The sequence below is a fragment of the Hyperoodon ampullatus genome, assembly GCF_949752795.1.
Source record: "Hyperoodon ampullatus genome assembly, chromosome: 12".
In the NCBI taxonomy this organism is placed as follows: Eukaryota; Metazoa; Chordata; class Mammalia; order Artiodactyla; family Ziphiidae; genus Hyperoodon; species Hyperoodon ampullatus.
In genome coordinates this window covers 6,437,883-6,456,163 of record NC_136925.1, presented here as the reverse complement: position 1 = coordinate 6,456,163, position 18,281 = coordinate 6,437,883, and the positions used below count along the sequence as shown (strand labels likewise).

The following is an 18,281-nucleotide window of genomic DNA, read 5'->3' as shown; positions in this document are numbered from 1 at the left end:
ATTTGAGGACACGGGGAGGGGGAAGGGTAAACTGGGACGGAGTGAGAGAGTGGCATGGACATATATACACTACCAAATGTAAAATAGATAGCTAGTGGGAAGCAGCCGCGTAGCACAGGGAGATCACCTCGGTGCTTTGTGACCACCTAGAGGGGTGGGATAGGGAGGGTGGGAGGGAGACGCAAGAGGGAGGAGCTATGGGGATATATGTATATGTATAACTGATTCACTTTGTTATACAGCAGAAACTAACACAACATTGTAAAGCAGTTATACTCCAATAAAGATGTTAAAAAAATATATATTTATGCCACAGGATAATTATGCTAGACAACTAAATTACGATGTTAATTGCTGTTTGTTTTTTTTTTAACTCTCTCTGTGTAATTGATAGATATTGAGCTCCTGGCAGCTTGCAGAGAAGAATTTCATAGGAGACTAAAAGTGTATCATGCTTGGAAATCCAAGAACAAGAAGAGAAATACTGAAACAGAGCAACGTGCTCCAAAGTCTGTTACTGATTATGGTAAAAACAAATCTGTACTTCTGAATGTTCCAAAGTATATGTATATAAAAAGTATATGTATATAATTACATATAACTATACATAAGACATTTGAGTAAAATTTATACACAAGGCATTTGAGTAAAATTGTCCAATATAAATTTGCTCTTACTTTAGAACTATGGGTCCGCTGAATCTAACACAACCATGATGGCTTATCTTTCAAAGTATTATTTCTGTTAGATACATCTTTAAAGTCATATTTGTTTAAAAGTATTGAATTTACTTGTTAAGATAAATTCTGGAGGTAAGAATAATCTTGTCCATACTGAGGAAGTTGTATGATAATGCTGTAAATACGTATTCTTTCCACATACACATATATACACGTATGTAAAGATTATGTGTGGAAATGTAAAGATTACTATGAAAAAAAGAATATTTACTGCAAATATTATAAAGCTGTGAAAATATGAGTGAGAAATAATACCTTGGTTTAGACCAGAGTTTTACCTAGACCAGAATTTGCTTTTTTTGACTGAGATCCTAAAAATGAATTTTGTTTACTTTGTTACACAAAAGAAAAAGCTATATACCTGAAATTGGAAAATAGACCAGAATAGACATAACCTAGTAAAAGCAAGTACTAGCTTTAACATTAATTAAGAATACCTGTGATATGAGTTGTAATTTCAGTCTTAAAAGCAATAATTGGAATTTCATTTATTTAACTTGCTACTGGCACAATTTGTTAGGTTAATTCTGGCTAATGTCAAGGTGACAGCATATTTAATATCTTTTTTTAGAACGAGGTATATTCCCGACACTTGGTGGTATAGCTTAGCCATGTGTGACCCCAGCTGACTTAGAAAAGGAGCTCACAGTTATATTTTGCCTCCCTTACCGCCTTCCTAGCAAATGAAACAGTGTTTGATGAAAGTCAATTAAATGGTGAAATTTTAGTGTTTCTAAGATGTTGCAAAGATTAGATTGAGGAAGGGAAGTATTATTAGTAGTAAGAGAGATGTTAGTGCTAATGACGGCTCACCGGTGTCCTCAGTCAGGATATACCTCTCTTGCAAGAGCAGTGAGCTTGCCTGCAGCTAAGAAATGGCAGGAGGAAGGCCCTCTCAACCCTGATCTTCTGTGACCACCACTCTCTTCTCCAGTTTAAAAATTTGTCTCTGGGAAATGAAGATGACAGGATGATTCCATTATCTGTTCACTGTCTGTACCAAGTTTCTACCACAGTTGCTTTGTTTTGTAAAAATGGCAAAGGGCTATTTTTTGTTTTGTTTTTTTTTGCGGTACGCGGGCCTCTCACTGCTGTGGCCTCTCCCGTTGCGGAGCACAGGCTCCGGACGCGCAGGCTCAGCGGCCATGGCTCACGGGCCCAGCTGCTCCGCGGCAGGTGGGATCTTCCCGGACCGGGGCACGAACCTGTGTCCCCTGCATCGGCAGGCAGACTCTCAACCACTGCGCCACCAGGGAAGCCCAGGGCTATTCTTTTTAGCTATAATCTTTAGCTGTAATGTTCTAATCATGACCTTGAACTGATTGGGTTTCATTATGTTCTATTTCAGAATTTATACATCTGCATGATTGCACTTCTTAAAACAAAGGGTACTTCCCTGGTGGTGCGGTGGTTGAGAATCCGTCTGCTAGTGCAGGGGACACGGGTTTGATCCCTGGTCTGGGAAGATCCCACATGCCACAGAGCAGCTAAGCCCGTGTGCCACAACTACTGAGCCTGCGCTCTAGAGCTCGGGAGCCACAACTCCTGAAGCCCACACGCCTAGAGCCCGTGCTCCACAAGAGAAGCTACCGCAATGAGAAGCCCACATGCTGCTACTAGGGAAAGCCCGCACACAGCAACGAAGCCGAAAATAAATGAATGAATGAATGAATGAATGTTGTAATATTTGGCACACACATTTTTTAAAATTAATTAATTTATTTTTGTCTGTGTCAGGTCTTAGTTGCGACATGTGGGATCTTTCGTTGCAGTGTGTGGGCTTCTCTCTAGTTGTGGCATGCGGGCTCCAGAGCACATGGACTCTGTATTTGCTGCACACAGGCTTGGGCTTAGTTGCCCCATGGCATGTGGGATCTTAGTTCCTCCACCAGGGATTGAACCCGTGTCCCCTGCATTGGAAGGTGGATTCTTAACCACTGGACCACCAGGGAAGTCCCCGGTACACACATTTTTAATGAATATATAAATATTTCATGTATTATTGTAGCAAACCAAACCTTTGGTACCTTAGTCATCCAACTTTGCCCCCAAAAGAGCAAATAACATGCAGCTTACCTTACTGGTTCCTATACTGTTTCCACTCATAAAGTACTTTTTGGAAGAACAACAGAGTAGATTAAGAAAATTTCTCAAGGGTCCCATCCAGGTAGATGAACAAAATTATGAATTGTGTAGGAACACACTCCCGCATATATGTAGCCTTCAGGGAATTTGAATGTCGGTCATTTTCAGCATAAAATGTAACTTCTGCCCTGAAAGGTACTTTTTTTCCTCTTCATTTTTCTGTCATGTAAAATTCACTCTGACACAGGAGTACAGTTAACAGGAAAGGTAAAGGGCACCAAGGTGCTTAACAGCTCACCTGAGAAAATTCTGTACTTTAGGTGGTTTCCTAATGGTGCAGCTGCTTGACCTTTAAAAGGAACTGCTCTGTAGTTTAAAATTTAGAAGGATTAGAATTCATTAATTTGAGAAAATAAAATGATGACAACTTACGATAAACAAAAATATAACTTGGTATTATTGCCTTTAAGAGTAAGACATTGACAAATTATGGTAAATTCTTAAGAGTTAAGAGTTGGGTGGCTCAGAGCCCTCTCCTGTGTGCTATACTGGGTGAGCACACTCTCATCGCATTTACCCCGGAAAGAGGCTTTCAGAAATAATTTTTGGGGACAGTGGCAAATTACCCAGTAAAAGATTTACATTTACTTGCTTAAAACAATGACTTTGGAGAGGAGTTTTATTTCATAGTTCCTAAATAAAAATGTTGTGAGTTTAATATTTAAGACAATGTGAAGAAATTAAAACATGCTGAGTATATGTAAGTGTGGCAATGCTTCTTCTCTATATAAAAAACATTTTTTTAATGAATTTATGAGTTATTCTCTTTTTTTCCCCCTATACAAATTCTAGTAGTGCTTTAAAGGTACTTTCATCTTGATTATTAAGTCACTGTTTTGGATTCTTGTTTGGACATTACTGTGTTCGAAAATTAAAATTTTTTGGTCCTCTTTGTATGTCCATCAAGCAGGATGTCCTAAAAACATAATCAAAATAGCTTTAAAAAAATTGGAAAGCAGCATCTACTTGTAGGTAGTTCTGGGAGTATTTGGCCATGGATAGGGTATTTATTTGTTAGTCACCACCTCCATTGATGGGAAGGCATTATAAATTAGAAGAATGCTCATTTAACAGTTTTGGCATTTTTATCTTTTCTTCAACATAAAATATTTGTTCACAGATTTTGCACCATTTTTGAACAATTCACGTAAGTCAATGGGTGGTAACTCATGAGCTAACTGGAAGATGGGTTAAAAATACTTTATAAAGTACTAACTTCTTCTAAACATTGTTTTGCTACAATTTTAAGGTGAATTTGTGGTACACTAATGTTGGTTTATCTGTACTAAGATACCTCATTTGAGATGGTACTTTCATTTGGATCACTCCAAAATATACATGCAGAACAAAATTTAATTAATCTGTTATTTCATCAAATTACTTCCTTTTTAAACTGAGTATACCCAGTTCTTATTGTAGCAAAACTCTATCTTAATAAGCAGCTGATCTTTTAGAGTAAAGACTAACTTTAGGTGCTGGTTTCAAATACTGTGATGGTGTAAGCATTTCTGTCCGAAGAGATTTGAGTTTCGTATGATAATGTACACAAGCTTAATAGAATACCTCTTAATAGGAAGAGGAGATTATTCTGTTACTTTTACAGCTTCCTATGGTGCACATTTTTTGATCATCTAAAAGCTCTGAGTCATCTTAGTGTACAGTAAATTTCTTCTAGAATCAGTTCAGCAGTAATGATTTGAATATAATGCCATATTTATTTGCCAACTGGTTGGACATGATTTTTTTTAGTGCTTCCAGTAATTTACAGACTTACAAATTTGAAACTTATTCACACTTTTGAAGATAACAATTGGATGTGAAAGAAAGAGTTGTTTAGAAGATTAGTTTCAAGCTTTTAACGTCTGTATCTTTGTACTTTTCCAGGTGAATATTCATTTCCAGGCTTCCCAAATACAATTTCATTTCTCACATTAGTAGAAAAAAGCCATCCAAGACTTTCCATCGGGTTTCTAAATTTTACCCAATATATTAAGTTACAGGGGATTGTTATTTTGAAAGAAAAAAAGTAGGTTATACTAATGGGTGGCCATCAGTACCATAGTAAGTTTCTGTCAACAGGACATTGAGTTCTAATTCACTGCTGAAGATGGAGGGAAGGGTTTTTTTTTTTTAATCCTTTTATAAAATGTCTTAGTTTTGAGTTAGTGTATTTTCTGCAAAGTAGGTAGTTTTTAAAACTCGAAATGGAAACACTGAACTGTAAGTTGCTTTGAGGGAACAGGAACGAGAGAATAAATAAGCTTATCTCTGGTAACATGCTAAAGGTGATACGGCTTTTTAAAGTCACTAACAAAACTGGGTCTCTTTCTTTCATAGGCATATACAGCTTTGCTAACTGCTTTTTGCTTTCTCTTGTTTGCACGAAAATAAATTGAGCTGCTATAAAGCTTTTTGCTATTGGTGCAAAAAGTGGAATAAGAGTAATTTCATCCTTTCAATACTTGGGAAGTCTTACAAAAGCCACATGACTGTCCTTGACTTGTACATATTATATAATTTTTCATTGACATACTTAGCTTTTCAGTGAGATTCTTAACTGAGCTGCAGTAAATGATTGGTCTACCTTTAAAGTTATGAGTATAGAGCATATTAAACAGATTTACCAGAATTACGCTCCTGAAGATGTAAAGTCATTGCCTCAGAGAACTGAATATTTTCAGGAAAAAAACCCAAAACTCAACCGTTTAGTAATGGAAATTGAGAAAAGAGATGATATGAGCTCAATGCCCAGTGTTAGCAGAAAAGCAAGGATTTCTCTTTTCTATTGGCAAAGGAAACCAAATATTATACACGTTCCACTTATTGCAGTGGATTTTATTCCAAGAGAAGTCTGGTTTCAGAGTAAGTAAATCTCTCTGAGTGAAAGTTCATGCTTACTGTTACAGTTTTGTTGTTGTTGTCACTAAGTTGTCTAAATCTTATTAGTAAAATATCTGGGTTATCTTGGCCATTTTAAATCCCAGAATCAGTTGGCAAAGGAGAAAGCTTTTATGTCTTTCACTCTTTTGAGAAACTGTGATTAAATCGACAAATATCTAGAATCCCTCAGATTTGTGAAACTACTGTTTATTTGTTTCATCATAAATAGTCCTGCAAAAGTTATTCTGCAGCCTTCATTTGAACTCTTTGGAGGAAAAAATATAAATCTCGTAAATAATACTAGTTTGCTTTCCTGCTGAGTGAGTTCATTTTGTGTGCAGATGCAGTCATTTGTGGGAATCTGCTAGGGGCTGGTTGTTGTTATTGCTGCTGCAGCTGATGGTGTGTGTGTGTGTGTGTGTCTGTGTGTGTGTGTCTGTGTGTTTACAATGCCCAGGAACATCTTCAGGGGAAGAAACTTCTAAGAAATCACCCTTTGAATTGTATTCATCTGTAGGCAGTTCCAATTTACATTTTGTTTTAAATTCACTCTTGGGAGGAGCCCCTCTTTTTGCTTTTGTAAAAATTCGTGGTGCATTTTAGGATTAAAGGCTGCTCTCCTTATCCCTTGGGCTGCTGGCGTGACTCTGCTTGTTCTCTGTGACAGCTCAGCAGAACCCGGCAGCTCAGCTGCCTGCCACGCAGCAGGGGATCGAGATGAACCGACAACAGCGCTTCTTCCGCATCCCGTTCATCCGCCCTGCGGACCAGTACAAAGACCCGCAGAATAAGAAAAAAGGCTGGTGGTATGCTCATTTTGATGGACCGTGGATTGCCCGGCAGATGGAGCTTCATCCTGACAAGCCACCCATCCTCCTGGTGGCTGGTGTGTACGATTTACATGAAAAAAAATTTATAAAGCAGAAAAGGATTGTGTACCCTCTGAATGAAATGGTGTGATGTACAGTGTAATAATTCATTAAATTTCAGGGTTGAGGCGTGGAGCTTTGCAGTTAAGTCACATCAGTTGAGGATAACTTCTTTAAAATATGGAATTGCTTGGATTAATTATGTCCTTGTAGAGCTCATAGGAACTTGTCTGTGTCCTAGGAACCTTTTCATTGGTGTCTGATTATATCATTTGCTTTGTAATGGTTATTTAAGGAAATGTAGCATTTTTAATAACCCTGGTAACTTGTTTTTTCAACTGCATCGTTAGTACATTTTGAAATGGAACTTGGTGGAGGACACATTTGTTTCTGGTGAATTTATGAAGCAGATTTCAATCTTAGAGGAAGGAAATGGTTTTAAAAGTCCTCAAATCTATGAGAATTGGTAGACATCTCAGGAATAAAGTTTACACTAAATGGTTCTGAAAGGAGGTATAGTAATTCTCTGACGTCTCATCTGTGCAGGTAAGGATGACATGGAGATGTGTGAGCTGAATCTTGAAGAGACAGGCCTGACTCGAAAGCGTGGTGCTGAGATTTTGCCAAGACAGTTCGAAGAAATTTGGGAACGCTGTGGAGGCATCCAGTATCTTCAGAAAGCAATTGAGAGCAGACAGGCCAGGCCCACCTATGCCACGGCCATGCTGCAGAATCTGTTGAAGTAGAAATTGCACTAGCCTTGCAGCTGGGAGCCCTTGCCATGGCACTCGGTAGGGAGTGTGTCCCAGAGATTTAACCATTCCAAGATCAAGTTAGAATTACTTATACAAAGTGAACAGATTTTATTAATCATGGATTTTTGTTAATTTAAGGTTAATTATGGTAGTGAATTTGGGACCTAAAATTTATTTTCCTGTATCCAGCTGTAACTGTTAGACCTCTCATTATTGTAATACTTGCTACACTTGGACAGACTCTTGACATTTCTCCTTCTTTGCCAACAGACTACCTTAAATCCATCTTAAATGTTCTTTAGGAAAAGAAGTTTTTAAAAAATGCAGAATTCTTGCTTTTTAAGGATGGCACAGTACCATATGACTGGAATAAAGAAAACTTAGCTTCAATTTTCATACAAAAATTAAGGCACTTAAAATGATCAAGGCACTGATATTTTGATCTGAAAGCTGTGTACTTTCTATACTAACTTTTTCAGAAATTCATGGAAATTTCCGTCAAAGGTGGAAATTTTAATTTTTTCCCCCTCTTTTGCAGTGTCTTAGTTTGAGTAAAGCAGTTTACCTGAAGTTCTAGAATTCTGGAGAGAGCCTTGATGTATTTGATGCAATCTGTGATAAAGAAGGTACATAGTATCCTGCACAGATTTGTTTTGCTTTTCTGTCACATTGTGTTGCTATAAGAATATGTTCATATATTCCATGGACAAATAAAGGAAATTTAGATCGTTTAAATGCTTGAAAGTTTTGAGATAACTTTGTTTCATTTAGAAAAGGAAATAGGTTTTAGGTGGCAGTTTGGCTTAACTGGACTGAATTCAAATATTCTTTCAATTTCATCTCAGTTGTGATTTTGTGTCAGAATCTTGTCCAAGTTGTTTCATGTGATTTAAACTAATGTTCTGCTTCAAAACACCTTTGTTTTTTTAAAAAAAATTCCTGTTGTCTTTTTTGGCCTTCGAGATTTTGGTAATTGTAGAGCTCTTTTATAAGCCTTATAATTCAAAAACCCTGCACTGAGGAATTGCTTGTTTCATGTAACTGATAATTAAAACAAAAGTTTTGTGTGCTGTTTAGTTTTGATCAAATGTCAGCAGTTTCAAGCCTAATATTTATGACTTTCATATTAGGAATTTGGAAACAAACATACATCAAGGAGTTATGTTGACATAATCCTAAGGAGTCTTGTTTGTGTTTTAGAATAAAATTAGAAAATAAAATTACTCTCTGTACTTTTTTTCCCCTGATGTTTAAAGACCCTAACCTTTGAAATGAATTTCCTGTGATTTTTTTTTTTTTTTTTCCCCTAGAAAGAGTACCTCAGTTAGGAAAGTATTTCCCAGCTGACTGGATTAGTGCTTGTGAGCTGGACACTGTTTTCAGAATTGCTTCTCTCATTATATGTTTTAGTATAGAGATATTTATTTATTATGATACTGTGCAAACGCTCATCTTCTGTTAAAGAAAGTAAATGGTCCTGTCTGTACTGTTGAGAATGTGACTGTGATTCTCTGTTTAAGGCTGTATTACTGCATAGACTCACCCACCCTTGGGTCATTTGGTCCCTGTGATTTGGTGACAGAAGGTCTGGTTACTGAAAATAAATGTCCTGTTCTCCCTCTTCTTATCACTCGCCTTTAACTGCTGTTTTTATTTGTACAGGATAGTGAATGATAAGCTTTTTTCTTAACTGGTAACAAGTAGAGTCCTGGAAGAAAATTTAGTAACCCAATAGATTTTTAATGACTTGTGCCCTTAGCGCTGCTTCCAGAAACAGTTTTACTGTGTCCTAGATACATGTAGGTACTTGATGGAAAACTAATCACACAGGTTAAATTATCGTAATGAGAGAACTTAAAGTTTTGAAGAATTTGTGAGAAATATATCACAGCAAGGCATTGTTACAGGTCTTTAATTTTTTACTTTAAGAGCTGATAAAATTATAGTCAGTCTTAAGCCATTTTGTTGCTAATTATGTCACACAGCTGTCCTAGAACATGTCTATTTTTAAGTAATCTCCTGAGTTAATTGTGGCTCCAGGAGACTTGCCCTAATTCAGATAGACTTACAGTCACCTACATAACAACAGCTCTGCACACACAGAAGCCCCTTTGCTGGAGAAGCTTGGGACCTCCATCATCCTTTAAGGGAAATAGCAGAGAGAGTGTTGTGAAAAATGGAGATGCAGCTTCTTTACAGTGTTCACAGTCAAACCCAGAAACACTAGGTGAAAACGGTATGAATCAAACGTCAATTTATATTTTAATCAGTCATTTTAATTGAGATGTAAAATTAGAAGTTAAAACGAGCACACTGTACATTAAGAACTAATTCTTCCCAATGCTTGTCTCACTCAGTACCAGTTCCTTCCTTAGTGTGTATGCTTTGCAAAGGTAGATGTACATAAAATATTAAAACTGAGAAAACAAAATGTTTTCACATTTAATTATGGTGTAATTCTTAATCTCATTCACACGTGTGAGGTACGTATTGTGAGCTATGGGTAGGCACTGAGATAAAATTTCTCTAATACATACATATATTAAGAGAACAGTGAGTTTTCTTAGTTCTAAGGTTGACTAGATGGCACCTTCTTTGCCCATTCCCTACCTCAGGACATTTTTTTTTTTTTCGGTATGCGGGCCTCTCACTGCTGTGGCTTCTCCCGTTGCGGAGCACAGGCTCTGGACGCGCAGGCTCAGCGGCCATGGCTCACGGGCCCAGCCGCTCCGTGGCATGTGGGGTCTTCCCGGACCGGGGCACGAACCCGTGTCCCCTGCATCGTCAGGCGGACTCTCAACCACTGCGCCACCAGGGAAGCCCGATGGCACCTTCTTAAAGGATTATATGAGGAAGAAGTAAAATAGTACACTTGGGAGCACAAGCCCACACAAAAGACATCCTATTGTAACTCACATTCTGCTTCCTATGGGGACTTTCTATAGGTCATTCTTTCCAGTAACATAGCGAACACTTTTGTTTTGCAAACACCAAAACAAAAGATCATATCAGATCACAGAAGAAAAGATCATCTTAAGTGGAACACAGGTGGTATTTGTGGAAACAGAGAGTAGAAACTCACAGGCACAAGAAATAATGAGGATTTTGTAGTTTTATTAATTGGATTTTTAAAAAGATATTTTCATTCACAGGTTATTACAGTGGTTCTCAGGGGATCCAAACAGGTAGATCTTTGGTTTCTTCACCTAAACTACCTTAAGAGTACCTGAATCAGTAGAATAAATATTATTGAATGAATCAGTGATTTACTGCAGTGTTAGTGGTACACCTAACTCCTCTTACAGAAGTGGTAAACAGAGATGCAGAGAGCTCAAGTGATTTAATTCTAGACCATGAAAGAGAGAGAAATGCCTTTGCTCCACTCATGTGGGGCACAAAGAATCACAACAAGCAGACTTCTTTGAGTAGCCCCTGGGGGTTTATGAAGGGTTGCTGTCCTGTCACTCTCCATCTTCAGAAGATCTGATGGCCTTTGTCTGTTTAGCGTTACCAGCAGTAACAATTATTGAGCATTTTTATTTCTTCCAGTATATAAACAAAAGGGAGGGGAGAACAGAGGATATCTAAACATTAGAAGGACAGGGAAGTGGGAAGGTTGTAACAATAAGGAAAGAGAAGAGTGGATGGATGCACCCCTGAAGACGCTACACCCCAGGCTGAAAACAGTGCGGCGTTTTAGGTGACCAAGCACTCCTAGATCTTTGCTAAGTTGTAGAGTGAATTGTATGTAACATAAGAGCAAAACCCATGGACCTATTAAACTTGGACCAAGATAGGCCCGGTGTGTAAATTCTTAGCATACAGAAATGACACTGCCACGCTGGAGAAGGCCAGTAGACATTCTGTGTGTAGGCCCTGTGGAGGGGTGAAGTGGTGATACTTTATGAGGTCGAGCCTACCCGTGCCGGGGCCAGATCTTTGAGTACAGTGAAGTTCAGGTCAAATCAATGTATTCTTCCTTCCCCATGACTAACCTAATATGTGAAGTAAGGTTGGTTGTCATATACTTCTCAAAAAGTTTTTCAAGAGATAATCAGGGAAAAATGCACACCGAGAAGAAAATCTTTAATCCTAATGTGTACCTGTGCAGACTCTTACCTTCAAACCCCAAATAGGTTTATTAATTGGCCATTTTCTTTTCACTTTTGAAAATTCATCTAATTGCATCTGTTACTTAATTTTTCCTCATTCCCTAAAAACGTGTATCTGATACTTTCCTAAAATACTGATGTACTGGAAATACACATAATAAATGCTTCTATGTAGAACTTGCTTCTTGTGCTTTTAATACAGTTACAGGGTATTATAAACAAAAAAATTTGTAAATGTTACACTTGTTGTCTCCTGTTTCCAATGGAATAAATTGGAGAAGCTGGGATTCTGAAGTTCGTCCAGTCACCAGACCTGGAAACCCTGTGCCTGGTGGCGGAGGAACAGGCAAGGAGCCTGGGTGATTGAAGCGTCCTTGAGCTTTGACCCCAAACTCCTGCAGGTTTTCCATCCAGGGAAAAAGCAGGAGCCACTTTGCCTAGATGAGAGAAAATCCAAATCGTGGCTGCCTTTCCTCAGGCCCTTACCAGTTTGTTTGTGAGGTGACACAGGATGTAAAAACTGGGGATCCAAAGAAGAGTCCTCGTCCCTAGGACTTCAAACACCGCTGGTGTATATAGGCTACTTCGTGTGGAACCTACCATGATCCAGATGGGTCTTCTGGGTGCAAGCAGATGCGGGCCATCTTAACCTCAACAGCTCTTCTCTGGTTGGTTGGAAAAGACCAATCCCAAAAGCGGGTGATCCAAAGAGTGAGAGACACTTGCTTCCAAAGGGGACCTTCCCCACACAAGATGAAGTGTTTGCCTCCTCCCTCCTCATCAAAAGCTACATTCTCTGCAGCAATTAGAGCACAACTGAAATGTAGGTGACAGAGGGCACCTTCTGGGGAGGTGATAGCATTAGATTTTCATTTTCTCTCAATGGAATTTTTCTCATACGCTTCTGGCTGGCCTGTCATGCCTCTAACAAGGGTGTTCTCCTCTGGGGAGTCCCAAGGACACGGAAGTGAGCAGGTACGCCTCTTGCCACCCTCCTTTGCTTTGTGGCACTTTATCACAAAGTCCTTGTCCCATATCATAGCTCCTCACTCTGGGGACAGTTGGGCTGGGAATAGAGATGAAAGCTATGCATTTGGGAGGCCAACGTAAGTGCTTTTTTCATTTAAAATCATCATAATTCTAGTAAGCACTCACATTATAAATCTATAGATATAGTGCTTATCATATTGAAATTAAGGTATATTTGAAAGAGATATGGAACATTTGAAAGAGATATGGAGGAATTCGTTTTTCATTAAATAGCACATTCAAAACTGACTGAACTGGAGTACCTTGATGCCAGTCTACCTATGTACACACCACAGTGAATGTCAAGGAGTATTCAATGAAGCTATCAAATTGGAAGAAGACATAGTTCATCCATGGTGGGAAACAGGAATTGGTTATGTCACAAAGTACAACCTCACTTCCCCCCCCCCAATATAGTATCTTTCTTTAAAATAGCTTTATGCAGTAACAAGAAAAGTAAGATTTTCCATGGTATGTATATCCCAGTTCTTTTCTATAAAGGAACAACTTAGAAATTATTGGCAACAAAATTATCCACCATGTAAGCAGGAATTTTGTATACAACTAGTGGGCCTAAGAACTGAAGGGGCATGTGAGTTACAGACACCGAAGTGTGGAGCATCTATAGACTCACCACAATTTACATACTATATGCATTCATCCTGTACCTCCTTGCATATGTAATCATCTTTTATGTACATTCTAACATATGAAGAGCTTTATTTCCCAGTTTATCCCACCCCTCCCCCAAATAATAAGTTACACTTGTTGTAAATGACCTGTGAACAATATTTTAAGGGCAGCTGGACACAAAGCTAGTTTGCCATCACCTTGATTATCACTGAGGAATAACCAAAATACATTTTACTGGTGGTGTTTCTGGTTTTGATAATAAGCTGCTTTTTTTTCAGAATTTATTGGTCTTCAAGTACATGACTCTTCTGTACTTGAAATGTGATATGTCCTGGTTCTCAGTGTTGACTACATGCCTGGATATCAATGACCAGTGGATATGCCTGCCTATGTCTTCAGAATTTTGACAGAGTGGATATAATTTCCCTTGAGAAAGCAAGCCATCTCTCTTGCGATAGATTAAATGATAATTTGTACATTTTCAGTTTTTAATTTCCTTCCCAATCTTGATGGTTAAATTCTTCATATCCTACAGTCAGTAATTCAGAATTTCTTTTCCTGGTTACCTGGAGGAGAAATAGTTTTAAGAGATTAAAAAATGTCACCCAAGGTCAAACCAATGGTTCATTCCAATATTACCTCTGCTGGTAGATGACATAATATGCTTGCCATTTAGGATATATTCTTTGAAAGGTGGGAAAGATTCCTAACTTTACAACCTACTAAGAATTCTTAAACCTACTATTCTTCTTAAATCTTCTCAGACTGAATCAATCTCTTGAAGCAGGGATGGCAAATAATTTGTGAATCAAAGTCAGCATGTTCCCTTCCAACCATAGCAGACATCATTACTCTAAGCTGCTTCCTTATTTGAAATGTGGCTCCTAATTCTACCTGGTACTTCCAGATTCAGTTGGTGTATACTTCATCCTGGGCATTTTATTAATATCAGATCCTGTGTCCTATTGTCATTTTATGGCCCAAGTCTGAACCTTTTCTGTCTTCTCAATTTTCTTTGTTTCAGGAAGTCAAAATGGCACACATTATTCCTTGTGTGCACTTGGACACATGAACTTATGATTAGCGTTTGGTGTAATGGCCTCAGTATCCTTCTGGAGTGTATGTTGACCGTAATGACTAGTTTCAATTGCAAACTTTGCCATGTTTGTTTCCATCTAGCACTATATATAGAGAGAGACCTCAGGTAGAGTGGACACTGGCTGATTATCACTCTTTTTTACCATCAAAGACTAGTTACAATTTTTGAAACTAGGTAATTTTAGGCTAAAAATTATCGAAGGTATTTTCCAAAAGTTATTTAAAAAGCTCTATGTAGGCTATATTTAACCTACTTATTAGATAAGTTATTTCCCTTTGTAAAATAAAATTTAGTCAAAAAAATTGATTGAATGGACGAGTATTTTGAAAGACATCTAGGACACTGGAAGGAACACTTATCTGAGGATGAACTTTTAGGAATTTTTGAGGTTACTCATTGTTCACAAATCATGTTTCTTCATATTTTTGCTTTAGCTGATTATTTGAAATAAAAATACTTTATAAGAATATATACATATATACATACATAATATACATATACATGTATATATATATAATATATATACATGTATATAGATAATTACACATACACATATATTATATATATATGTCTATATCTCTAATTACTCAGTTCCAGGAATATAAATCATTATGAGAAATTCAGTGTTGGTCAAATGCATTTGATAAATTGCATGTATATTTTTAAAGAAAAGGTTAGGAATATTATAAAATACTTGGATTTTTTTCTGTTATTTTATTGTTTTGTCTACACATTTCAGTTAATGCCAGCCCCTGTCTCTATACTTTTTATACCAGGAAATGCCTTTTTCCCTCTTAAAATACTAAATAAAAAAGCTTGGCAAATAAAGGAAAACTGCTTTTTCTTATCTCTATTTAAGAGTCAGGCCCAGAAATGTTTTTAATTTCCTTCAAAATTTATATTCAGTAATTAAAACCAACATATAAAAATGGGATTTTACCTTGTTATTTTGCTGATTTTGGAACTTTTTAACACTATTTTCATACACTTGGTTTTTAGATTGATCTGGTGACCTGCAAAAGAAAGCAAAAAGAAGATATCCTGTTTCCTGGGCTTATCAACATTAAGAGCAACCACGGCTTTCTATTATTTTAGTTCTAAAATTATTATGACAAATGAAAGTAGCGTATTTTTGCAAGTGCCTTCCATTAGAGTTGGAGAAGATATGCTTTGTGCACCAGCCCACCTCTGCCCCGAGTTTTGCCTTCCAGTTGGCTTTACTGTTTCATAGGCAGTGGTCTTAGAAGGATTGAACAAAGCTCACGGGAAAGATGAGTGATAACTTTATCTTGCAAGAAGTGGCGTTTTTTTGTTTTTTTGGTTTTTTTGTGGTACGCGGGCCTCTCACTGCTGTGGCCTCTCCCGTTGCGGAGCACAGGCTCCGGACGCGCAGGCTCAGCGGCCATGGCTCACGGGCCCAGCCGCTCCGCGGCAGGTGGGATCTTCCCGGACCGGGGCACGAACCCGTGTCCCCTGCATTGGCAGGCGGACTCTCAACCACTGCGCCACCAGGGAAGCCCCGGAGTTATTTTTAAAGTCAAATTCTGAGTTATGGCTACTGAAAAACAACTCTGTAATAATATTTTGTTCATACAGTTAAAAAAAACTTTTAAAAAGTTTATTTTAAAATTTGATGTATATAATTCCAGGCTTTTCTACGTACATATAATTTCTGACGATACTGTATAAACATTTTGCACCTTGCTTTTTCACTCTTTACATTATAAAATGGGTGTAATATTTGTGAGATATTTTGTGATATATGTTCCCTCATCAGTAAACGCAGTAAACTCTTCTCTTTCTCTCAACATTCTGTCCATTATAATATCAAGGAAAGGGGGAAGGAAGGTATCATTGTAGGAAGGAGGGAAACCCTGTCCAGCCCTAGTTCTCGATGGGAAGAAGGCAGAAGAGTGAGGAGAGACGTGGTTTGAAGACGCTGAGTAACAAGTTCCTCCTACCACCAGCTAAGGTAGGTAGCATTTTGGGTTCCTACTTGCCCTGGTTGGGCAAATTGGAGGCTCCAAGAATACCAGGGGCCGGGACTTCCCTGGTGGCGCAGTGGTTAAGAATCCACCTGCCCATGCAGGGGACACGGTTCAATTCCTGGTCCGGGAAGATCCCACATGCCGCGGAGCAACTAAGCCCCTGAGCCACAACTACTGAGACCGCGTGCCTAGAGCCCGTGCTCCACAACAAGAGAAGCCACCGTGGCGCAGTGGTTGGGAGTCCGCCTGCCGATGCAGGGGACGCGGGTTCGTGCCCCGGTCTGGGAGGATCCCACGTGCCGCGGAGCGGCTGGACCCGTGAGCCATGGCCGCTGAGCCTGCACGTCCGGAGCCTGTGCTCCGCAACGGGAGAGGCCACTACAGTGAGAGGCCCGCGTACCGCAAAAAAAAAAAAAAAAAAATAGAGAAGCCACCGCAATGAGAAGCCCGCGCACCGCAATGGAGAGTAGCCCCCGCTCACCGCAACTAGAGAAAGCCCGCGCAGCAACAAAGGACGACCCAATGCAGCCAAAAAAACCCAAAAAACAAAAAACTAAAAAACCCTGGAGGCAGGACTAAGAGATCACAGGTGAGGGGACAATGGAAATGGAAACTTTTCACAGGATCTTGTAAGACAAAGAGGGCCAACGCCGCTCTGCCACACGTCCAGATACCACCTTGGAGAAGAGAGGGGAATGGGGGAGGACCTTTGAGCCTAAATATCCTAAGGGAATTGAGTTGCCTAAAGTGATTGCTTGAACTATTAATCACATGGGGTTCTTAAAAACTGGATTGGGTTATATTAAACTCCAAGCTCTCCTTCTCTTATTTCTCCCTCCCCTACTATCCAGTGGAGAACGGGCTCAAAAAGGGAAATATGAATAGATTCTAGAGGCAAAAAAAATGGACCTCCCCCTACCCTGCCCCATCTGAGGTGTACAATGTGAACAAATTTGGGATCTTGCTGTGGTTAAAACAAGTACCTCCATATTATTAAAACCTCCTTATAAATGTCACTTTTTATCATCATTTACTTAATCTGGCCCCTATATTTGAAATGACTTTCATTATTATAAATAGTGTCACAGAGGACACATTAGCCCTATTAAGTTAAAGGACAAAGTGAAAATTTTTAGTTCTGAAGAGGAGAAATTGTGAATAATTTACTCTGTTAGATGTAGCTTTGCATTTTCTGTGTATTTATAATGGTAATTGTGATTAATAAAAGTCAAACTCATCAAGCCTAAAAAGAGACCGTTGAAAATGAAAATTTTGTTTATTCTTGGGAGAATCTTGCCAAGTAAGTTCCTAGTACAACTGATTCTATGTATAGAACATTGAAAATTGAGGGAAATGAAAAACGTAGGGTGTATGTTCATAAATATTGAGTGGAGGAAAAGAAGAGAAGGAAAAATAAAGGTGAAAATGCAGTGAATGACAATGACTTGGCCCCAGAATGAAGAACTGAACCAGCTGCAAATGCCCACTGTGTGTCGATGGCCTCACCTTCTCAGTAGGGCACTTACTCTCAGTGTACCTTCCCCATCTCTTCCTTCACTTTCAGGTGGACTAACAGAAATGCAACCAAGTTCGTAATTCATTAGAAAATGCTGCTTTTTGAATGTCCTCAACTGATTCCCTTCTGAGTTTAGTTTTAAGTGCCAGGTAGGGAATCAGTTTTTCCTTACAGGGCTGCCTTTTGTTTACAATTGTCACACAGCTATAATAATGCTAGCAGCTGAGCAGGTGACACCAAGGAACATCTATGTATTTCTTACCTAAATTTATTCCTGTTATCCCCATTGTATAGATGAGAATTTGAGGTTTAAAGGGGGAGAAATGTAGCTTAAGGTTACAACTAGTTTGGGATAGAGCTCAAGTTTGAACTTGGGACTAACTTTAAAGCCTCTAATCTTTTTTTCCCTTCCAGTTTCATTGAGATGTAATTGACATACAGCACTGTATAAGTTTAAGGTGTCCAGCATAATGATTTGACTCACATACATCATGAAATGATTATCACCATAAGTT

General features: G+C 38.6%; 2 protein-coding genes across 2 annotated transcripts in view; one reads left to right on the top strand and one right to left on the bottom strand.

The window, feature by feature from the left end:
- MYO6 (myosin VI) overlaps positions 1 to 9,010 on the top strand; it is a gene marked incomplete at its 5' end in the record, with an annotated part of 90,647 nt that extends 81,637 nt beyond the window's left edge. The window contains 5 exons of the mRNA XM_079716448.1: positions 395 to 526; positions 4,006 to 4,032; positions 6,433 to 6,651; positions 7,181 to 7,425; positions 8,700 to 9,010. Coding sequence (XP_079572574.1) covers positions 395 to 526; positions 4,006 to 4,032; positions 6,433 to 6,651; positions 7,181 to 7,380 — 578 coding nt within the window. The 3' untranslated portion in view covers positions 7,381 to 7,425; positions 8,700 to 9,010. The remainder of the gene's footprint in view (positions 1 to 394; positions 527 to 4,005; positions 4,033 to 6,432; positions 6,652 to 7,180; positions 7,426 to 8,699) is intronic.
- A 4,641-nt stretch (positions 9,011 to 13,651) lies between these two features.
- The window catches only part of IMPG1 (interphotoreceptor matrix proteoglycan 1), a gene marked incomplete at both ends in the record, with an annotated part of 86,671 nt that continues 82,041 nt past the window's right edge, over positions 13,652 to 18,281 (bottom strand). The window contains 2 exons of the mRNA XM_079716349.1: positions 13,652 to 13,729; positions 15,203 to 15,275. Coding sequence (XP_079572475.1) covers positions 13,652 to 13,729; positions 15,203 to 15,275 — 151 coding nt within the window. The remainder of the gene's footprint in view (positions 13,730 to 15,202; positions 15,276 to 18,281) is intronic.